The sequence below is a fragment of the Miscanthus floridulus genome, chromosome 17 (assembly GCF_019320115.1).
Source record: "Miscanthus floridulus cultivar M001 chromosome 17, ASM1932011v1, whole genome shotgun sequence".
NCBI lineage: Eukaryota > Viridiplantae > Streptophyta > Magnoliopsida > Poales > Poaceae > Miscanthus > Miscanthus floridulus.
In genome coordinates this window covers 103,134,595-103,150,328 of record NC_089596.1, presented here as the reverse complement: position 1 = coordinate 103,150,328, position 15,734 = coordinate 103,134,595, and the positions used below count along the sequence as shown (strand labels likewise).

Below are 15,734 nucleotides of genomic sequence, written 5' to 3'. Positions count from 1 at the left end.
GATGAGCAGTTTGGTAAGTTCATAGAGGTAATTCAAAAGATATATATCAATATTCTATTGCTATATGCCATACAGGTACCTACCTGCGCTGAAGTATCTTAGAGATATCCTCAACAACAAAAGACCACTGCCTTCCACTGAGGTAATTAAGTTAATAGAGGAGTAGTAGTGCAGCCATCCTAAATACTTCACCTAGTCAAGAAGAAGGATCCAGGGTGTCCCACTATCGATTGCTCAATCGGGAGCCAGAACTTCAAGAATGCGTTATGTGATCTTAGAGCAAGTGTCAGTGTCATGCCCAAAAAGGTCTTCGACAAGCTCAACTATTCAACACTTATGCCAACATCAATGTGTTTGCAACTAGCCGACCAATCGGTCCGCTACCCCAAGGGAATCGCCAAAAATATTTTGGTAAAAATATGAAACTTTTTCGTTCTCATAGATTTTGTAGTACTTGATATGCAAGAAGACATGAAGACACCCCTCATTCTTGGGACACCCTTCCTGAGCTCTACAAATGCTCACATTGATGTCAAAGCTGGAGAAATCAAATTCTATATCAATGGAAAGGAAGAGCGATTCACCTTCAAGCCAGGACCGGAACAATGCTCTAATGTGGAGTGGTGTGAAAAGCAAGTGTAGCTATTAAGGTCTCCATCTCCAGGACTAACAGATGCACTCAAAGAATAAACCCGAATGGAGAAGTCCGGTTCAAATGACTCAAAATCCTGAACCCTCGCCGAGAGGTAACTCGGTAGTTATCCATATTTACTTTTTCGTACTGCATTAATCATTTTATCTTAGCATATTTACTTTTCAACATTTGCATCATAAAATATAAATTCTCATCATGACATTATAAAAATCTAAGCCCCATGTAAATAATTGTTATGGCGTAAAAACCCATGAGAAAAATTTATTGTGGAGGCATAAAAATTTTAAAATACCATCATTCATCTTGTTATATTTCATAGTATTATAAAATATTTTTGCATCGTTATACATATATACGGTAGAAATACAGGAGACACATGGACCCACTCAACCACCACCCATCACTTCCATCACCTCCATCTCTACTCAACCTCCATTATTCACCTCCATTCCCACTCACCTCCATTCTATCATTTCACCACCTAAAGGATCACCGACTGGAGCTTATCACTTGCTTAAGGATGAAGCAAAGAACCACCAGGAGAAATAGGAAGCCACTTGGCCATTGTGTGGGGCTGGCTGACCGACCTCCTGCTTCCCCCACTATAAATCCCAGCCCCAAACTTGCTGCTGTCGGCCATCACACAACACAATCCTAGCTCTTGAGTTCAAAATCTAGAAGAAAAATTCATAGTTAAATTTTCTTTGGTAGAAGTAGTGTTGGAAAAAGAAAGAGTGAGAGGATGTTTGAGTGTGAATGTAGTGTTAAAATCTTGAGAAAGAGAGGAAGAGGTGCTGCTAAAATTTAAGCAAGAAAAATAGAATTTAAGAGTGGTAGTGCTGTCTAAATCAAGAGAGGAAATTAAAAAGAATTAGGGTGGAAGACATGCTAGAATCTTGATTAGAATATTCACTAGGCAATCTCAGATGACTAACCTCTGGACGACTAAGTTTTTGAACGGCTAACCACTAATATTTTTATTTTCCTAATCTCGTTCCACGAGTTGTGTTGTTTTTGTCTATTTTGCAGGAAAATGGGAAAGATCGCCAGCAAACTCAAGCGAATGATATCGTTCCGTTCAACAAGAAGTTCTTCATCCCGAGCAAGCACCGACATGGAGGTTGATCCTCTGTCTCCTGCTGTTAGAGTACCGTCCTGATCAACCCCCATGGAGAGGAACGTTCTTCTACAAGAAAGCAGCTCAAGCTCTGGGATGATAGGGAGAAGGATATCTACAAGAAGCTAAAGGACCAGGATTTTGTCCTCACCCCTGCCTTCGATCCAGCCCTACTTTAGTCCACAGGTATGGACTCTGAATTTGAACTTATTTTCAAGGCCTTAGGATGGGAGGATGCATGGGAAATAGATGAGTCAGGGTGCAAGCTATTGACTATTGAATTTTTATGTACTTTACAAACCATCAACTCGGAAGTCTCAATTAGGTTCTTTGGGAAATAATTCTCTTTTCCTTGGAAGAACTTTAGTGAGCTTCTAGGATTCCCTGCTCAGTGCACAACTGATGTAGACTCAGCTATACAAGATTTTGATAGGACAAAGTTTTGGAGGGAGATATCGAGAGAAATTGTTTGCTACCGCCCTCACACCAATGACATTCACCACCCTACTTTGCGGTTCATGCACAAATGGCTAGGATTTTCTCTTTTTCCTAGAAATGACTTCCGCACAGTTAGAAATGATGAACTGAAGTTATTATATGCCATGGTTAAAAGAAAGAAGGTCTCACCTATAAAATTCATGATGGCACAATGGACAGAAATTTCTGGACTAAAGGGAGATGTTGGGTGCACTTCTTTGGTCACCCGCATAGCTAGAAATTTGGGTTTACTAGTAAACGCTTCTATTACATACATTGACAGTCCCCGATGGATTATTGATTATGGATATTTTAATCATGCACACATGTTAAAAAAGGGCAAGGATGGGAAATAGTCATGATGTATATGGACTACATAAATGAATTTCTGTTACCAGACCAGAACCTCGGTCTATATGTGGTAGATTCGTTTGTCTTTGATTTGCAGAAAATAGAGCAAGCACCTCATAGGAGTGCCTCTACAAGGATCACTCGCAACCTGCAGCCTCAGGTACCGTGGAGATGACCCCATTCTAGAAGGCCCTGCCTTCACCGACTACATAGGATTTGATCAAGCAGGACCTTCCCAGGTTCACCTTCCTCAGCACGGGATCTTCCCATATGCACCAACCCAAGCATGCTGGGTGGGACCAGCCTTCTCCGCATCATTCAGAGAGTTCCTATTAATAGGGCTCAAGTGGGCAATGGCTAGGACAACAATTTTGACTATTACCAGTAGCAGTCTTACAAGGAGGTCTCCAGTGGCCACCATAATCATCCTGGCAATAGGTTATCATGACAGCAGATGGAGTATGCTCGTTTTGACACCAGGCTCACCACCATCGAGGAGAACCAGCAGAAGACCTGGAACACTCTTTACCAACAACCCCAATGGCAAGAAGAAGTAGGACAACGTCTCATCGCCATCCAGCAACAACAGCAATAGGAGAATGACAACTAGAACTACTTGTTTGGCCATCTCCACATTAACTACCCGCCTCGCTGAAGGACCATACCAACACCCAGCTTGGGGGAGGAGCCCCCATTTACCTAAGGTAAATTTTCTTTCTAGTATTTTATTATTTTCTTTAGTTTATTTAATTTTTGGTTTTGTATTAGTTAAAAAATGGTAAACTAAGAAAATAAAATAAAATTTTGCCTTTGTCTTTTATATATTACTATGGTATGATCTAAAAAAATGATGGAAACCAAATAAAAAGAGTGTGTATATAGTTTGCTTAAGGTGTGCTTTAGTTTGTTTTTAAGAGTCAATAAATAACTAAAGTTTGAAGATGATCTCACATGATGGAAATGATGAATAGTTGCTCTATTGTAATTCCTTTCAAGTACCTAGTTTTCAGTCTTGAATTCTTCGAAGTTTTGGATGAGATTGATTTGACATGAGAATTTGCTCTAAACTTAAAACTCGTGGGTGACATATGCTTGAGCTAAGTCTAGGTAATTGACAAATATGATATGAGAAGGTCTGAGCTGTTGTTTATCTTGTTCCTAGTAATACTAAAGTTCTAGAGATTTATCTTTTAAAAAATATGAAAATCCTACATGATGAGTTCCTTGTATGACAAAGCTTGAATTCCTACTAGAGCCATATATGATATTTAGATTAGAAAAACTTTCACTCATATATGCTGCTTCTTTTGCATTGAGTTTAGTCAAGCTTTGTTGATGCCTTATGACTTTATGAGAGCTTTGTCATGCTCTTAAAATCAAGATCACATACACACCACCTAAATATGCACTACTCCTATACTGGGGGTAGGCGCAACAACATGCCATTCTATTTAGATCCACCTAAAAATGTTTTACTCCTACACTGAGAGTAAACACCAAAAATATTCTTCATAGATATCCACCAAATAAATGCTCCAAGTTCTTTTTTACTATCTCTCCAACAATTGTTATGTAGAGAGAAGCATGTGGCTATGCAAAAGTTATTCATAAAAAAGAGTTGAGAAAAAATGGACAAGTGTCCGAATTATCAAAACAATGGGTACTTAGATGCCCGCCTGAAAAAAGAGAGAGATGAATAAGATAGCTCATGTTTTCTTGCAAATATTTCTAAGTTTCAAAAGAGAGATATGTTTTCAAGGAGCATAGTAGAATTAGGTTAACTACCATATATATCCACCATACACATGCACATATTGATTTGATTGTATGACTCAACTCTCTTTGGATCCGTTGTTTGACTTTACAATATATGTATTGTAAGTATGCTCTTTCATGAATTTACCCTTCCTATGAGCTCCAAATAAGCTTTAGTTGTAGGAAGAAAGGCATAACATTATTATTGCCTTGGTGAGGATCCACAAATACCACATATATGAGAGACTTGAGAGTGTCATACAAAGGAATCTCTGAGTTTTTATTTTGAAAACTTATAAAACTCTAGAATAATGGTTTAACAAAGAACATGAGACATAGTGCTTGCCTTGATCGTTTTGTCTTTCAATTGCTCAAGACCCAAGTGAAGGCTACAAGCCCCATGGTTAAAGGTAATATGAGTAAGTTTGAAAGTTAGATCAACTTGGTCTAATTTGGAGGAGAGTTCTTATTTGAATGCATGTGTACTTTTGAGAAGTTGTTACAACCCTAAATTTCTGATCCATGCTAAGTTTAGTTTTGCTAAGGGACTAGCAAAAGGTAAGCTTGGGGGAGTTGTTGATGGTAGTTAACAACCAATTTAAATCATCAATTAAACATATGTATATAAGGGCATAAATATAATCACCAATGAAGGTTTAGGGGTTTAAACTAATAAATTCTATGAGTTTTGATGAATCTATGTTTTCAGCAGGGTTTAATCAAAAAACCGACAAGGGGGACTTAAACGTCAAAGGAAAAATCAAAATTCCACCGTGAAACCAACTCCAGAAGGTTCTAGGGGACTCCAGAAGCCACGTCACCAAAGTAGAGGTTGAGAGGCCACCAAGTAGGGCCACCTGGCCCCACCTGTAGGCCACCTAGGCCCATCAGGGGCCCACCTGTTAGCCTCGTTGCTATGTCGGTTTCCCACCGCCTCCTAGGATTCATCTAAGTCGTTGCTTAAATCGGTTTGATCCAAGGGCCCACGTTATATCCGCAGGGCTATATAATCCAGCCCCCCTCCCTCCAGAGAGAATCAAGTCATCAGATCATAAGTCAGGGCTAGACTAGAAAACTAGGGTTTCTAGAGATTAGAGATTAGAGCTCTAGTTCTTCAAGTTTCTAGTATAGATTAGCTAGCAAGGTTCAAGAAAAGTGTGGGCTATTGCTCAGGATTCTAGAGTTAGTTATACTATAGATGAGAGTGTATATATTAGGGTCTACAAAAGACTTAGTATATAAGTAATGACTTAGGAATCTTTTGATCTTAACGAATCTCCTACTTAGCTGTACTACATTTTATGAGTCTCTAATTCTATCTCTGGAATACCACTATTACCTTACACTTATTATTTATTTACCCTATGACTTACCCCTGCAAAAGCATGAGAGTGATTATTATCATAAGTATACACATTTGTTAATATATCTATGCCAACACCACTATATAAGCTCCTCCCTGTGGTGAAAATATAAATAACGATACCTAGGTATACTCTTAGGATGAAATGCTACAATGGTATATTATCTGTGCGCTTGCGGATACTTTAATATATATATATATTTCTCTAAAGTTTACAACTGTCATTAATAATTACCAACCACACATTTCTAGCATTATGCTAGGGATGACAACCTAGTAACAAGTGATGCTAAAAATACCAACAGTGGCCCGGCTGGGGGTCGTCCTTAGGCTCTAGAGCACCGTGGGGAGCTTCGCGACCCATCATCCGCCAAACTTATTCAATCAGTTGAAGATCCTAGGATTGAGGCCTTGTAGGACCATGTCATTCACATGCTCGACCTATCCATTCATGTGGGGGTGCGCCACGGCAGCCCAATCGACGTGGATGTGGTATTCATCGTAGAATCAGAGGAACTTTTCCTAGTGAACTGCGTGCCATTGTCCATGATAATAGAGTTTGGGACTGCAAAGTGATGGACGATGTCAAGGAAGAACAGCACGACTTGCTCGGACTTGATCACGAAGATCAAATAAGCCTCTATCCACTTCGTAAACTTGTCTGCCAGTGAACGACCATGTGATAGGGATCGTTTGGAGTGCTTGGGCCGATAGGTGGGTATGCCGAGCGTAGTATTGACACCCTTCGCAGGTGCGCATAATCTATTCAGCATTGGCTACTACAGTCGACCCATAGAAGCCCTATCGGAACGCATTTCTGACCAGGGTCCTAGGTGCGGCATGGTGCCCGTAGACCACACCGTGGATATCTCTCAGCAACTGCTTCCCTTGTTCGATGGGGATGCAGCACTGCAGGATCCCGAAGTGGCTTCGCTTGTAGAGCTCCCCCTCAATAACGACGAAGGACTTGGCGCGATGCGCGAGCCACTGAGCCTCATGTTTGTCTGTCGGTAGCACCTCACGGAGGAGGTAATCAAGGTAAGGCGTCCTCTAGTTAACAAGAGGGTCAGGCTCTATCACTAGGTCTATGTCAAGCTCCATGACCTTGAGGTCAGGGGGGCTGAGGGTTGGTCAGCCCCTGAGCCCGGGGTCAGCAGCCTGTCACCAGTTCATTCTAGCTACTCGTAGCGGACCGATGGCTCGTACTGGTCGCTAATGAAAATGCCCATCGGCACCGGCTCTCGGCTAGACGCCATCTTTGCTAGCGCATTGGCTATTTCATTGAGCTACCTCAAGATGTGATTGAACTCGAGACCGTCGAACTTGTCCTCCAGCTAGCGGATCGCTCGGCAATACGCAACCATCTTGGTGTTGTGGTAGCTTGACTCCTTCATGACCTGGTCGATGACCAGTTGGGAGTCGCCCTGGACATCGAGCCATCGGATGCCAGCTCAACAATGATGCATAGGCCATCAATGAGTGCCACATATTTAGCCACATTGTTGGAGGTAGGAAAGTGGATGTAGACCATGTACTTCATGTGCACTCCGAGGGGTGAAATGAAGACCAGCCCCACGCTGACCCCCTTCTTCATCAGCAACGTTGAGGATGTGTTGAGATGTTGGTCGGTGGTCGGTACCATGGTGGGAAGGAAGCATTGAGGATGTGTCGGCCTAAGGCCTAGGGTCTAGGCAGGTTGGGGCTTGGGCACCGGTCCTCGCTGCTATTATAGTGTCCGCCGTGATGAGGATGGTAGCCACGGCCGGCTTGCTCTCTCTTATCGCTTCATCCACACCTACGAGCATCTAGGGTGTTACGTGGGTCATCGTGGAGACCGAGATGCTCATGCACCGGGGCTGTGGAGTGCCCCCACCGCTGCATGACACCTAGTGAGTAGACACATCCCTAACATGTCGTCCCGAGGGTGCGTGCTGACTGGCGTCGAGCTCGCATCGCTAAGATAGCGAGCTCTCTACCTGCTGCACCACCGTGTGCTCAAGCAGCATGCAGATCTCACGATAGGCCCAACGATCCTCGGGTGTTGCAGGCTCCAGGAGCCCTCAGAGCAAGGCCACTGCGGCAACGATGTTCTGGCTTGCCCGAGCGAAGTGTGGGAGGGCACCATCATCTTTAATGATCCTCTGGTTCACATCGTGGACCATGGCATGCGCACGCCCACTGTCTCTATGGTGCTGAATCTCTTGCTCGAGCTCTATGCGCTCCTGCTTGAGTTGGAGTTGTGCATCCTTGTGCTTCTAGTGCCGCGCCCTTAGCTGTTCCACTCGCATGTGAGGAAGGGCCCCTGCATCTTCCTCGACCTCGTCGTCTAGGTCATTTGGTGGGGTAGCCCCTCCCTCGTGGACGCTTTCAACGCGTCCCTGGGGGTACCTACCACAAAACATTCTCGTGAGGGGTGATGGCTCCCCCTGCTGGAGTCAGAGTTAGAGAGCGACCCTGAATCTCCCATGAGAAGGTTGTAGAAAGATTCTGCAACGTATTCAGTCATCCCCATGAACTCGTCGTTCATAGGGGATGGGTGTATGCGCTACGCCATGAGGTGGCCAACGGTCCCTGCAGCATTACATAGACCGAACGAGAACGATGTCGAAGCACCTCGGGTGAGGTGTTCTAGGGAGAGCGGTTCCCCTTCGATGAATTGCATCATGGCATTAGTGAAGGAGAAAGTAAGGCAGTGTAGCTCCTCTCAGGAAGGTCAGGGTCCTAGTAAGGGGTCAAGTTGGCACTCTAGCCTCTCGTAGTCGAAGCCAAGGAGCTGGTCACTCCTAGGACATGGGCCTTTGGCATGTGCAGCTATAGCTCCTCAAGCACCTCGACGATCACACTGAGGCCAGTGGAGTGGAGAGGTTGAACGACGGTGGGAGCCTACGCCAACTCTTTCTCTGTCGTGACGATGAAGTCTAGGATCCTGAAGCCCACATGTGTGCCTAGGACCCAGCTGACATCATGACTAGCCATTCGAGGCCTAATGTGGACATCGAGACGTGCAAAAATCCTCTACCTGGCATGCCAACTATCGATGTTTTGGATCTCCAGCTAGTAAATTTCTAGTTTACGCATCTGGCCTGGATGGTGTGCTCGGAAGACACAATGATTATACTAGTTCGAGCAGAATGTCCCTACATCTAGTCTGCTGCTGCTCATGTTACTATCACTGTCTATAGTAGGGGTTACAGATGGGCGAGAGAGGGAGCAGATCCTAGGTCTCTGGTGGAAGGATTGAAAAATGCTGAGAGTTTGTTCAGCTGCTCAGCCGTGTGCTCGTGCCTCTGTTCTTCGTGTTGTGTTGTGTTCCTCTTTTATAGAAGAAGGGGAAGATGCAGGTTATATTAGAAAAAGAGAAGAGAGAGAGAGAGAAAGAGGGAGAAAATCAAGGAGAAGAAGCCCTCTAGGACCATCGTGTCCTTCTTCTCCTTCATACGGGTCTCGTCGACGCTATAGATGGTGACGAGGATGGCTCCATGTCGAGCTCCTGTTCACCACTGGTGCTATGCCTCGACATCATCAGCTGGTCATGGCGTTCCATCCCATCTCGGCTGACGGCGTGGTGAACTGACGTGCTTGTCAGCGGTCGTACAAGGATTAGGCAGCACATCGCCCACGCACCCGTCACTGTTGGTGATGTGAACCCCCGTCGTGGCCTATTGTGGCCACAGGTCACGTCAAGGCATGCCCACGCCCTTCTAGTGTTAGAGGCTTGACCTAGGCCCACACTCTTGGTCTTGTAGTGGTTGGGGGTGGTATGGACCCCATTGGGCAAGGCAAAGCCCACACCGAGGGGTCAGGCAAGACGGAACCTATGCCCTCAGGGTCAGGTGAGATGGCTCCCATACCCTCGAGGTCGGGCGACACAGGCCCATGCCCATGGAGTCTAGCGAGGCGGAAACTATCCCTTCAGGGTCGGTCGAGACTAAAATACGTCATTGATTATCTAGGCGAGTTATCATCTGCGGTCCTCAGATCCCTTCTTCGGGTATCCCTAATACTGATACCCGACACTTGGAGATACTCTTAGTTATTAGATAATCTCCAAGAGTACCCTATTTCCATTTCCAATCCTTGGTTTTTAGCACGGTGAGAAAAAACCCTCTCCAATAACTCCTAATCTGTGCCCCTAAAATTTACATACTTAGGAAATCCTCCCTCGTCGTGCGTAACTTTATGCTTGAGAGCATCTAGACCCCTAGTTGGGTTTCGATGATTAATGACAATATGTGATTACTATGACTAACGTGTGTTTTGTAGAGGCAATTAAGTTAGGTCACGGTAATAGAAATCGATTGGGCAATCATGATGGTCATGCCCCTACGATGGAAATCATTTCGGTTTCAAAGGATGGATGACAAGGTTAAGGATGGACTAGTTCTAAGTGTCGTTTGGTGTTGAAGAGACACTTAGAGTAGTTTAGGACTTTATTTTTCCTTTGGCCGTACTATTAAGGGGGGTATGGACGGGTAGCTTGACCTAGGTGAGTCTAGTGGGTTAGGTGTGGTGCACACTTGCTAAAACTAGCACTAGGTAGCTCCAAAATAGCCCTTAGATCCAATAGAGCAAACTTGATTCACATATGATCGAGAGTTGGAAGTGAATGGAGGGTCAAATACTGACCGGACGCTGGCTTTGGTGTGACCGAACGCTGGCTCAGAGTCCGGTCAGTTCATTTGACCAAGGTGTTTTCGTCTGGCGTGACCGGACGCTGAGAGATGAAGTGACTGAACGCTGAGAGCCAGCGTCCGGTCGACTCTAGTAAGGTTCTAGAGAGGGAAAATCATGACCAGACGCATCCGGTCAGTGCTGATCGGACTCTGGCCAGCGTTCGGTCACACTTTAAACACTGGAGTTTAGGGTGAACTGACCGGTGCGTTCGGTCAACATGACCGGAGCGTCCGGTCACTCCGTAGAGGCACATAACGGTTTGTTTTTCAGCCGGTGTTATAAATACCACCTCCACTCATGTGTGGGGGTACTTTTGCTCATTTCCAACTGCTGAGAAACACCTTTGAGAGTGCCAAGAAGAGCAAGGTCCTAGTGAGGTGATTGAGATTTGAGAATCCCAAAGAGAGCCCTCATTAGTGAGATCAAGAGTAGCAAAGTGTGCATCCACCCTTCTCATTAGACTTGTCGTGGTCAAGTGAGAGTTCGTGCTTATTACTCTTGGTGATCTTCATCACCTAGACGACTTGGTGGTGATTGGGAGCTTGGTGATCATCCGGAGAGCTTGTGGATAACCCAACTCAAGTTATGAGCGGTTGTGGGTGATTCACCGTGATAGAGTGTCGAAGAATCAACCTGTAGAGAGCACTTGATCCTTGCGCGGATCAAGGGGGAGCTACACCTTTGCACAGGTGCTCCAACGAGGATTAGTGGAGAGTGACGACTCTCCGATACCTCGGCAAAACATTACCGCTAAACTTTGAGCATTTACAGGCGTTCCTCATTCTCTCTTTACTTTGAGCATTTACTTTGAGCAATTTAATTCTTGTCATTTACATTCCTAGAATTATCATAATAGAGTAGGATTGGAATTTAGGGTGCTAAACTTTTGTGCGTTAGATCAATAGAAACACTTTCTAGGCATAAGGGGTTAATTGGGCTAACCGTAGAGTTTAATTATTGCAAAGAAATTTAGAATTAGCCCAATTTACCCCCCTCTTGAGCATCTTGATCCTTTCAACGCTTAGTCGCGGTCACGTAGATACTGCTTTCCTATTCGCATCTGTTGGTCAATTTAAAGGTGGAAGGGTGTGGGAAAGAATAAGAGTAGGAAAGGGGTTCCTGATGCAAATGTACGAGAGAGAAAGAATATATAAAAGTGGTTTTGATAATTTAGAAATAGTATATGATTCCTGATGTAAAATTATCTTCTATATTTTAGAAGTAGATTATTGAAAACTCTTGGAGATTGTCTTCTTTTTTTCCTCCCGATACGTTTTTAGGAGTTACAAAACTATATATTTTTTAAAGGAAAAAATAGGATACTATTGGAGATGCTCTTAGCTAGCATTTTTAGGGGGTATTTGGCACATCTCTTAAAGGGGCTCTTTTGGAGGAGTCAGAGCCGTTTTGAAGAAGCCACAACTTGTGGCTTCTCCAAAATGGCTTTGACTCCTCTACTTTTTACTAAAAAGTCGGCTCCTTCAGAAAAACGTTTGACAAGGCTTCTCTGGAGGAGCCAGAGTTGGAGCTAGAGAGAAGCCCTACAAAACAGGCCCTAAGAGCATATCCCCTAATACTGATGGATCCAAATAAACGCTAAACGAACAAAAGCTAAAACACTCGACATGAAAAATATTTAAATGCCCGAAGACATTACCGAGAACCAGACTCATAAGGTCATATACACCGATGCTTCTCCCTAAATGTCTATCGTTTTTTCTTCTTGAGAAACAACTTTAATTAAATATATATTAAAAGTATTAATATTTATGGTATATAATTAGTGTTATTAAAATAATATTTAAATCTAGTTTTTAAATAAATTTATTTAAAAATACAAATGTTACACGTATTTTTGAAATTAAATCACCAAACACGACACTTGTTTAGGCACTGAGTATACCCCAAACTGACACCGTCGTCACACGCGGCATCTCGATAGGCAAAAAGTCAATGAACATCCATCCCATCCAGATCAGATGGTAATTAATCGACGATCCGATCATTCATCCAATTGGACCGTCTCGATCCAAGAGCCGGCCGCCGGTAAAATATCCCCGCCGGCCGCCACCACCAAACCAAACCCGTCCCAGTTCCGGCCGGCGTCGTTCCCAGTGTCTCTTCTCCCTCGCCACCTCACCTGCAGGCTGCAGCCGGCAGTTTTGCGTTTGGCCGCCGTTCCTACGACTACGAGCGACGCGCACGAGTCCACGAGCGGGACGGCCACTCCTGACCTGACTCATCCCAAGTCCCAACACCTCGGGTCTCCCCCTCCTCCAGCCTCCAGGTCACGTGCTCCGTCGGTCGGCCTCGGACTCGCCTGCGCCTGCGCCGCCCATCTCCTCCGCTCCGCTTCTTCGACTCCGTCTCCCCCACGGGGCGGGAGCCGGGAGTGCGCCCTCGCGCCCCCACTTCTCCACATCTCCCCGGCCGCCTGCTCGGTTGGACCTGGTCGACGCGCCCGGGCCAAGCTTGGTTGCTGTGTCCCCGGGGGACGGCGATGCGGCGGGGCGCTGCGCTTCTCCTGGTGGCCGTCTTCGCCGTGGTCGCCGTAGCGAAGGTGAGCCGGGTTTGTGTTCACCCCCCCCCCCCCCCCCCCCCCCCCCGCATATATTAGTTGTTGGCTGGCAGGGTGCTTCATTAGCTGCGCCGCTGCTCACGCGATCTGGGGGATGTGCTTAGCGCAGGAGGGTGATTTGGATGGCTTTGAAGCTGCGTATGGGCCGAGTGTGATTTCGCTATGAGTCTAAGGCACCACCGTTAGCCGAAAAAGCTGTATTGACATTGATCTAGTGTTTTCATCATCAGAAAACACGCGACGTAGCTGTCCAGATCAAATAGCCACTGCTTGCGCTTTAAATGATCCCAAATAGGTTGCCCCATTATTTATTCAATTATAACTAATGAAATACTGATGCTGATAACCCAAATAGGTTGCCCCATTATTAAAGTAACTATAGCACTAGTTAAGCTTGAGAATACTGATGGTGATAACCCAAATAGATGCATCACATAATGGTTATTCTGCAAATTCAATAACTAGTAAGAATACTGAAACACCTGTTACGAGAACTTAGTCCGGCACTGAAAAACCAGCGAGCTCAGCTTCATATAAACAAGGCAGTCTACATCAAAGGGGCATTTGGATAACCGATGCTGCAGCTATGTGTTGGGCTTATATGTGATGCATCTTTCCTTTTGAATTCAGGGTAGTGCTGATACGCCACCAGCCGAAACAAATGGTGATAGCTCTAGCGCACAGTCAGGCCTTGGGAAGTCGGAACAGCATGATCAGGCAAATCCTAACAAAGAGCATGTGACCCAACAGAAAGGAGGAGTCAGCAATGATATTGGTGACAACAACAAGAAGGATAACTCAACAGAAGTAACCAACATCAGAAGAGATGACTCGATACTGCAGCCAAAGGACAAAGATAACAGCATGACAAAGCCTTCACAAGCACGAGATTTCATGGAAGATCCTCTTATCAAGGAGTGTGATCCATCACATAGATGTATCATTGAAAATAAGAAATTCATCGCTTGCTTAAAAGTTTCTGGAGAAGGTAATTTTCCAGCTGTTTGGTTTTTCTTCCTTATCTATCAGTGCACACCATACACTTTTTATATATAAAAAAGTTAGTTGTCTCTATCAAGCTTCTACTCTTTGAAATTACAACTTATTTCTTTTAAGGACTGGTTGTTATTATGTTGTCGTAATTAAACTAATACCATTCTCATTTATACATAAATCTGACATTCAAACTTGTCATTTCTGCTTTGAAAGTTACTATTGTAACTATTCTAATGTGAACTTCATTTTTTATATCCTCTAGTTCTGCACTTGCATCCACCATATATTCTGTAGTAATTTATAATTCAGATACCGCAGACAGTTTTCCAAATAGGTTTCAAATTTAAAGGCCAATTAGAAAAGTACATATGTTCGGTAGATTTGCTTATATTTAAGTCGTTGCTAAAGTTTAGCATCAGAGCAATATTGGACAACTATATTAGAGTTTGCTGTCAGCATCTGGGCCAAAAGTGTGGCCTCCTAAAGAGTTTCCTTAATGACCCATCACATTTTCCCCTATGACATCAATTATTTTTTTAAAACATTTTGGTCCTCTTTATGTATTGTGGTATTTTTCTGTTTCATATTTTGGTCTGCCCATTTTCCGTCTTTCGTGCTCTGTTTATGTTTTCCACGTAAACTAACATTTTAAGGTTGGGACCAGACTCATCAGCTCTGTCGCTTCTGATGGACAACAGAGGTATAAACCCACTTGATGTTAGCATCACGGCCCCAGATTATGTCACTTCAGCTGAAAATGCCATCCATGTTGAAGCAAATGATCACAGTATAAATGAGTAATGTAACTTTGTAATTACTCCATCTGATTCTTCATCAACCTCCTTTTTACCATCCCCACATCTTTCGTTTCAGGATTCTAATCGGTCAAATTTCTTTAACTTGATCCATCAATACATGAAAGGCTATATAGACTGACAACACATGATTGATGGTCTTAGGTTCATCATGGAAAATACTATCATAATATATAAATTTTTCCATATAAAAAGGTAAACTTTTACAATAATTGCAAGTAAAATTGTCATATTGGAAACTGTGTCAATGTCCTAAATGACTTCCATTGGAATCAGAGACAGTATACTGATGGGTTTTTTAGTTTCATTTTTCTATTGTTGTCTAAAACATTCTTAATTGCACTTGCTTATGTACTTATGAAACCTATCTCGAGCTATCAGCTTTTAGTAATATATTGTTGTGCTTATCTTGGAGATTTGGTTCGAGTGTCTTCAAACACTCTACTGAGCCTTTGTCTTGCTCTTTTTGTGGTTGTTTTTGCCTTAGACACAGGTGAGAGTTTCTCTTAGTGATGATGCAAACAAGGCGACAATAGTCCTCAAAGTTGCAGAAAACTCCTGTAATATTAGCATTCACAATGCAATCACAAGGGAGACTGGCAGAGTCATTCGGATGCCACTTACATCAACATACACGCTGCTGCCTATCTTTCTTCTCCTTGCTGTGGTGGGAGTGTGCATCATGCTTCGGAGGACACGCAAGCAAGATGGCGAACCTGCATATCAGAAGCTAGACATGTCAGACTTACCGGTTTCGGTTGGAGGCAAGAAAGAACCTGATGATCAATCTGATAAGTGGGACGACAACTGGGGAGATGACTGGGACGATGAGGAAGCTCCGATGACACCATCCAAACCTCTGCCTAACCCTTCGTCCAAAGGTCTCGCTCCGAGGCGATCGACGAAAGATGGTTGGAAAGATTAGTTAGCCAAAGGACGCCAGTTAAAGGAGC

General features: G+C 44.1%; 1 protein-coding gene across 6 annotated transcripts; it reads left to right on the top strand.

Annotated features, from left to right (window-relative positions):
* Positions 1–12,422: 12,422 nt before the first annotated feature.
* LOC136517253 (uncharacterized) lies at positions 12,423–15,410 on the top strand. Of its 6 annotated transcripts, none has more exons than XM_066510790.1 (4): positions 12,423–12,952; positions 13,601–13,958; positions 14,631–14,666; positions 15,269–15,405. In XM_066510790.1, the coding sequence occupies exons 1-4, from the start codon at positions 12,893–12,895 to the stop codon at positions 15,289–15,291; spliced, it is 477 nt and encodes a 158-aa protein (XP_066366887.1). In that variant the 5' UTR covers positions 12,423–12,892; the 3' UTR covers positions 15,292–15,405. The 6 variants fall into 6 exon arrangements, 5 of the variants coding, with proteins under 5 accessions (XP_066366887.1, XP_066366889.1, XP_066366891.1 ...); XM_066510792.1 differs by having other exon boundaries at positions 15,275–15,312; XR_010774247.1 differs by having other exon boundaries at positions 12,427–12,952; positions 14,631–14,976; positions 15,269–15,384.
* Positions 15,411–15,734: the final 324 nt, after the last annotated feature.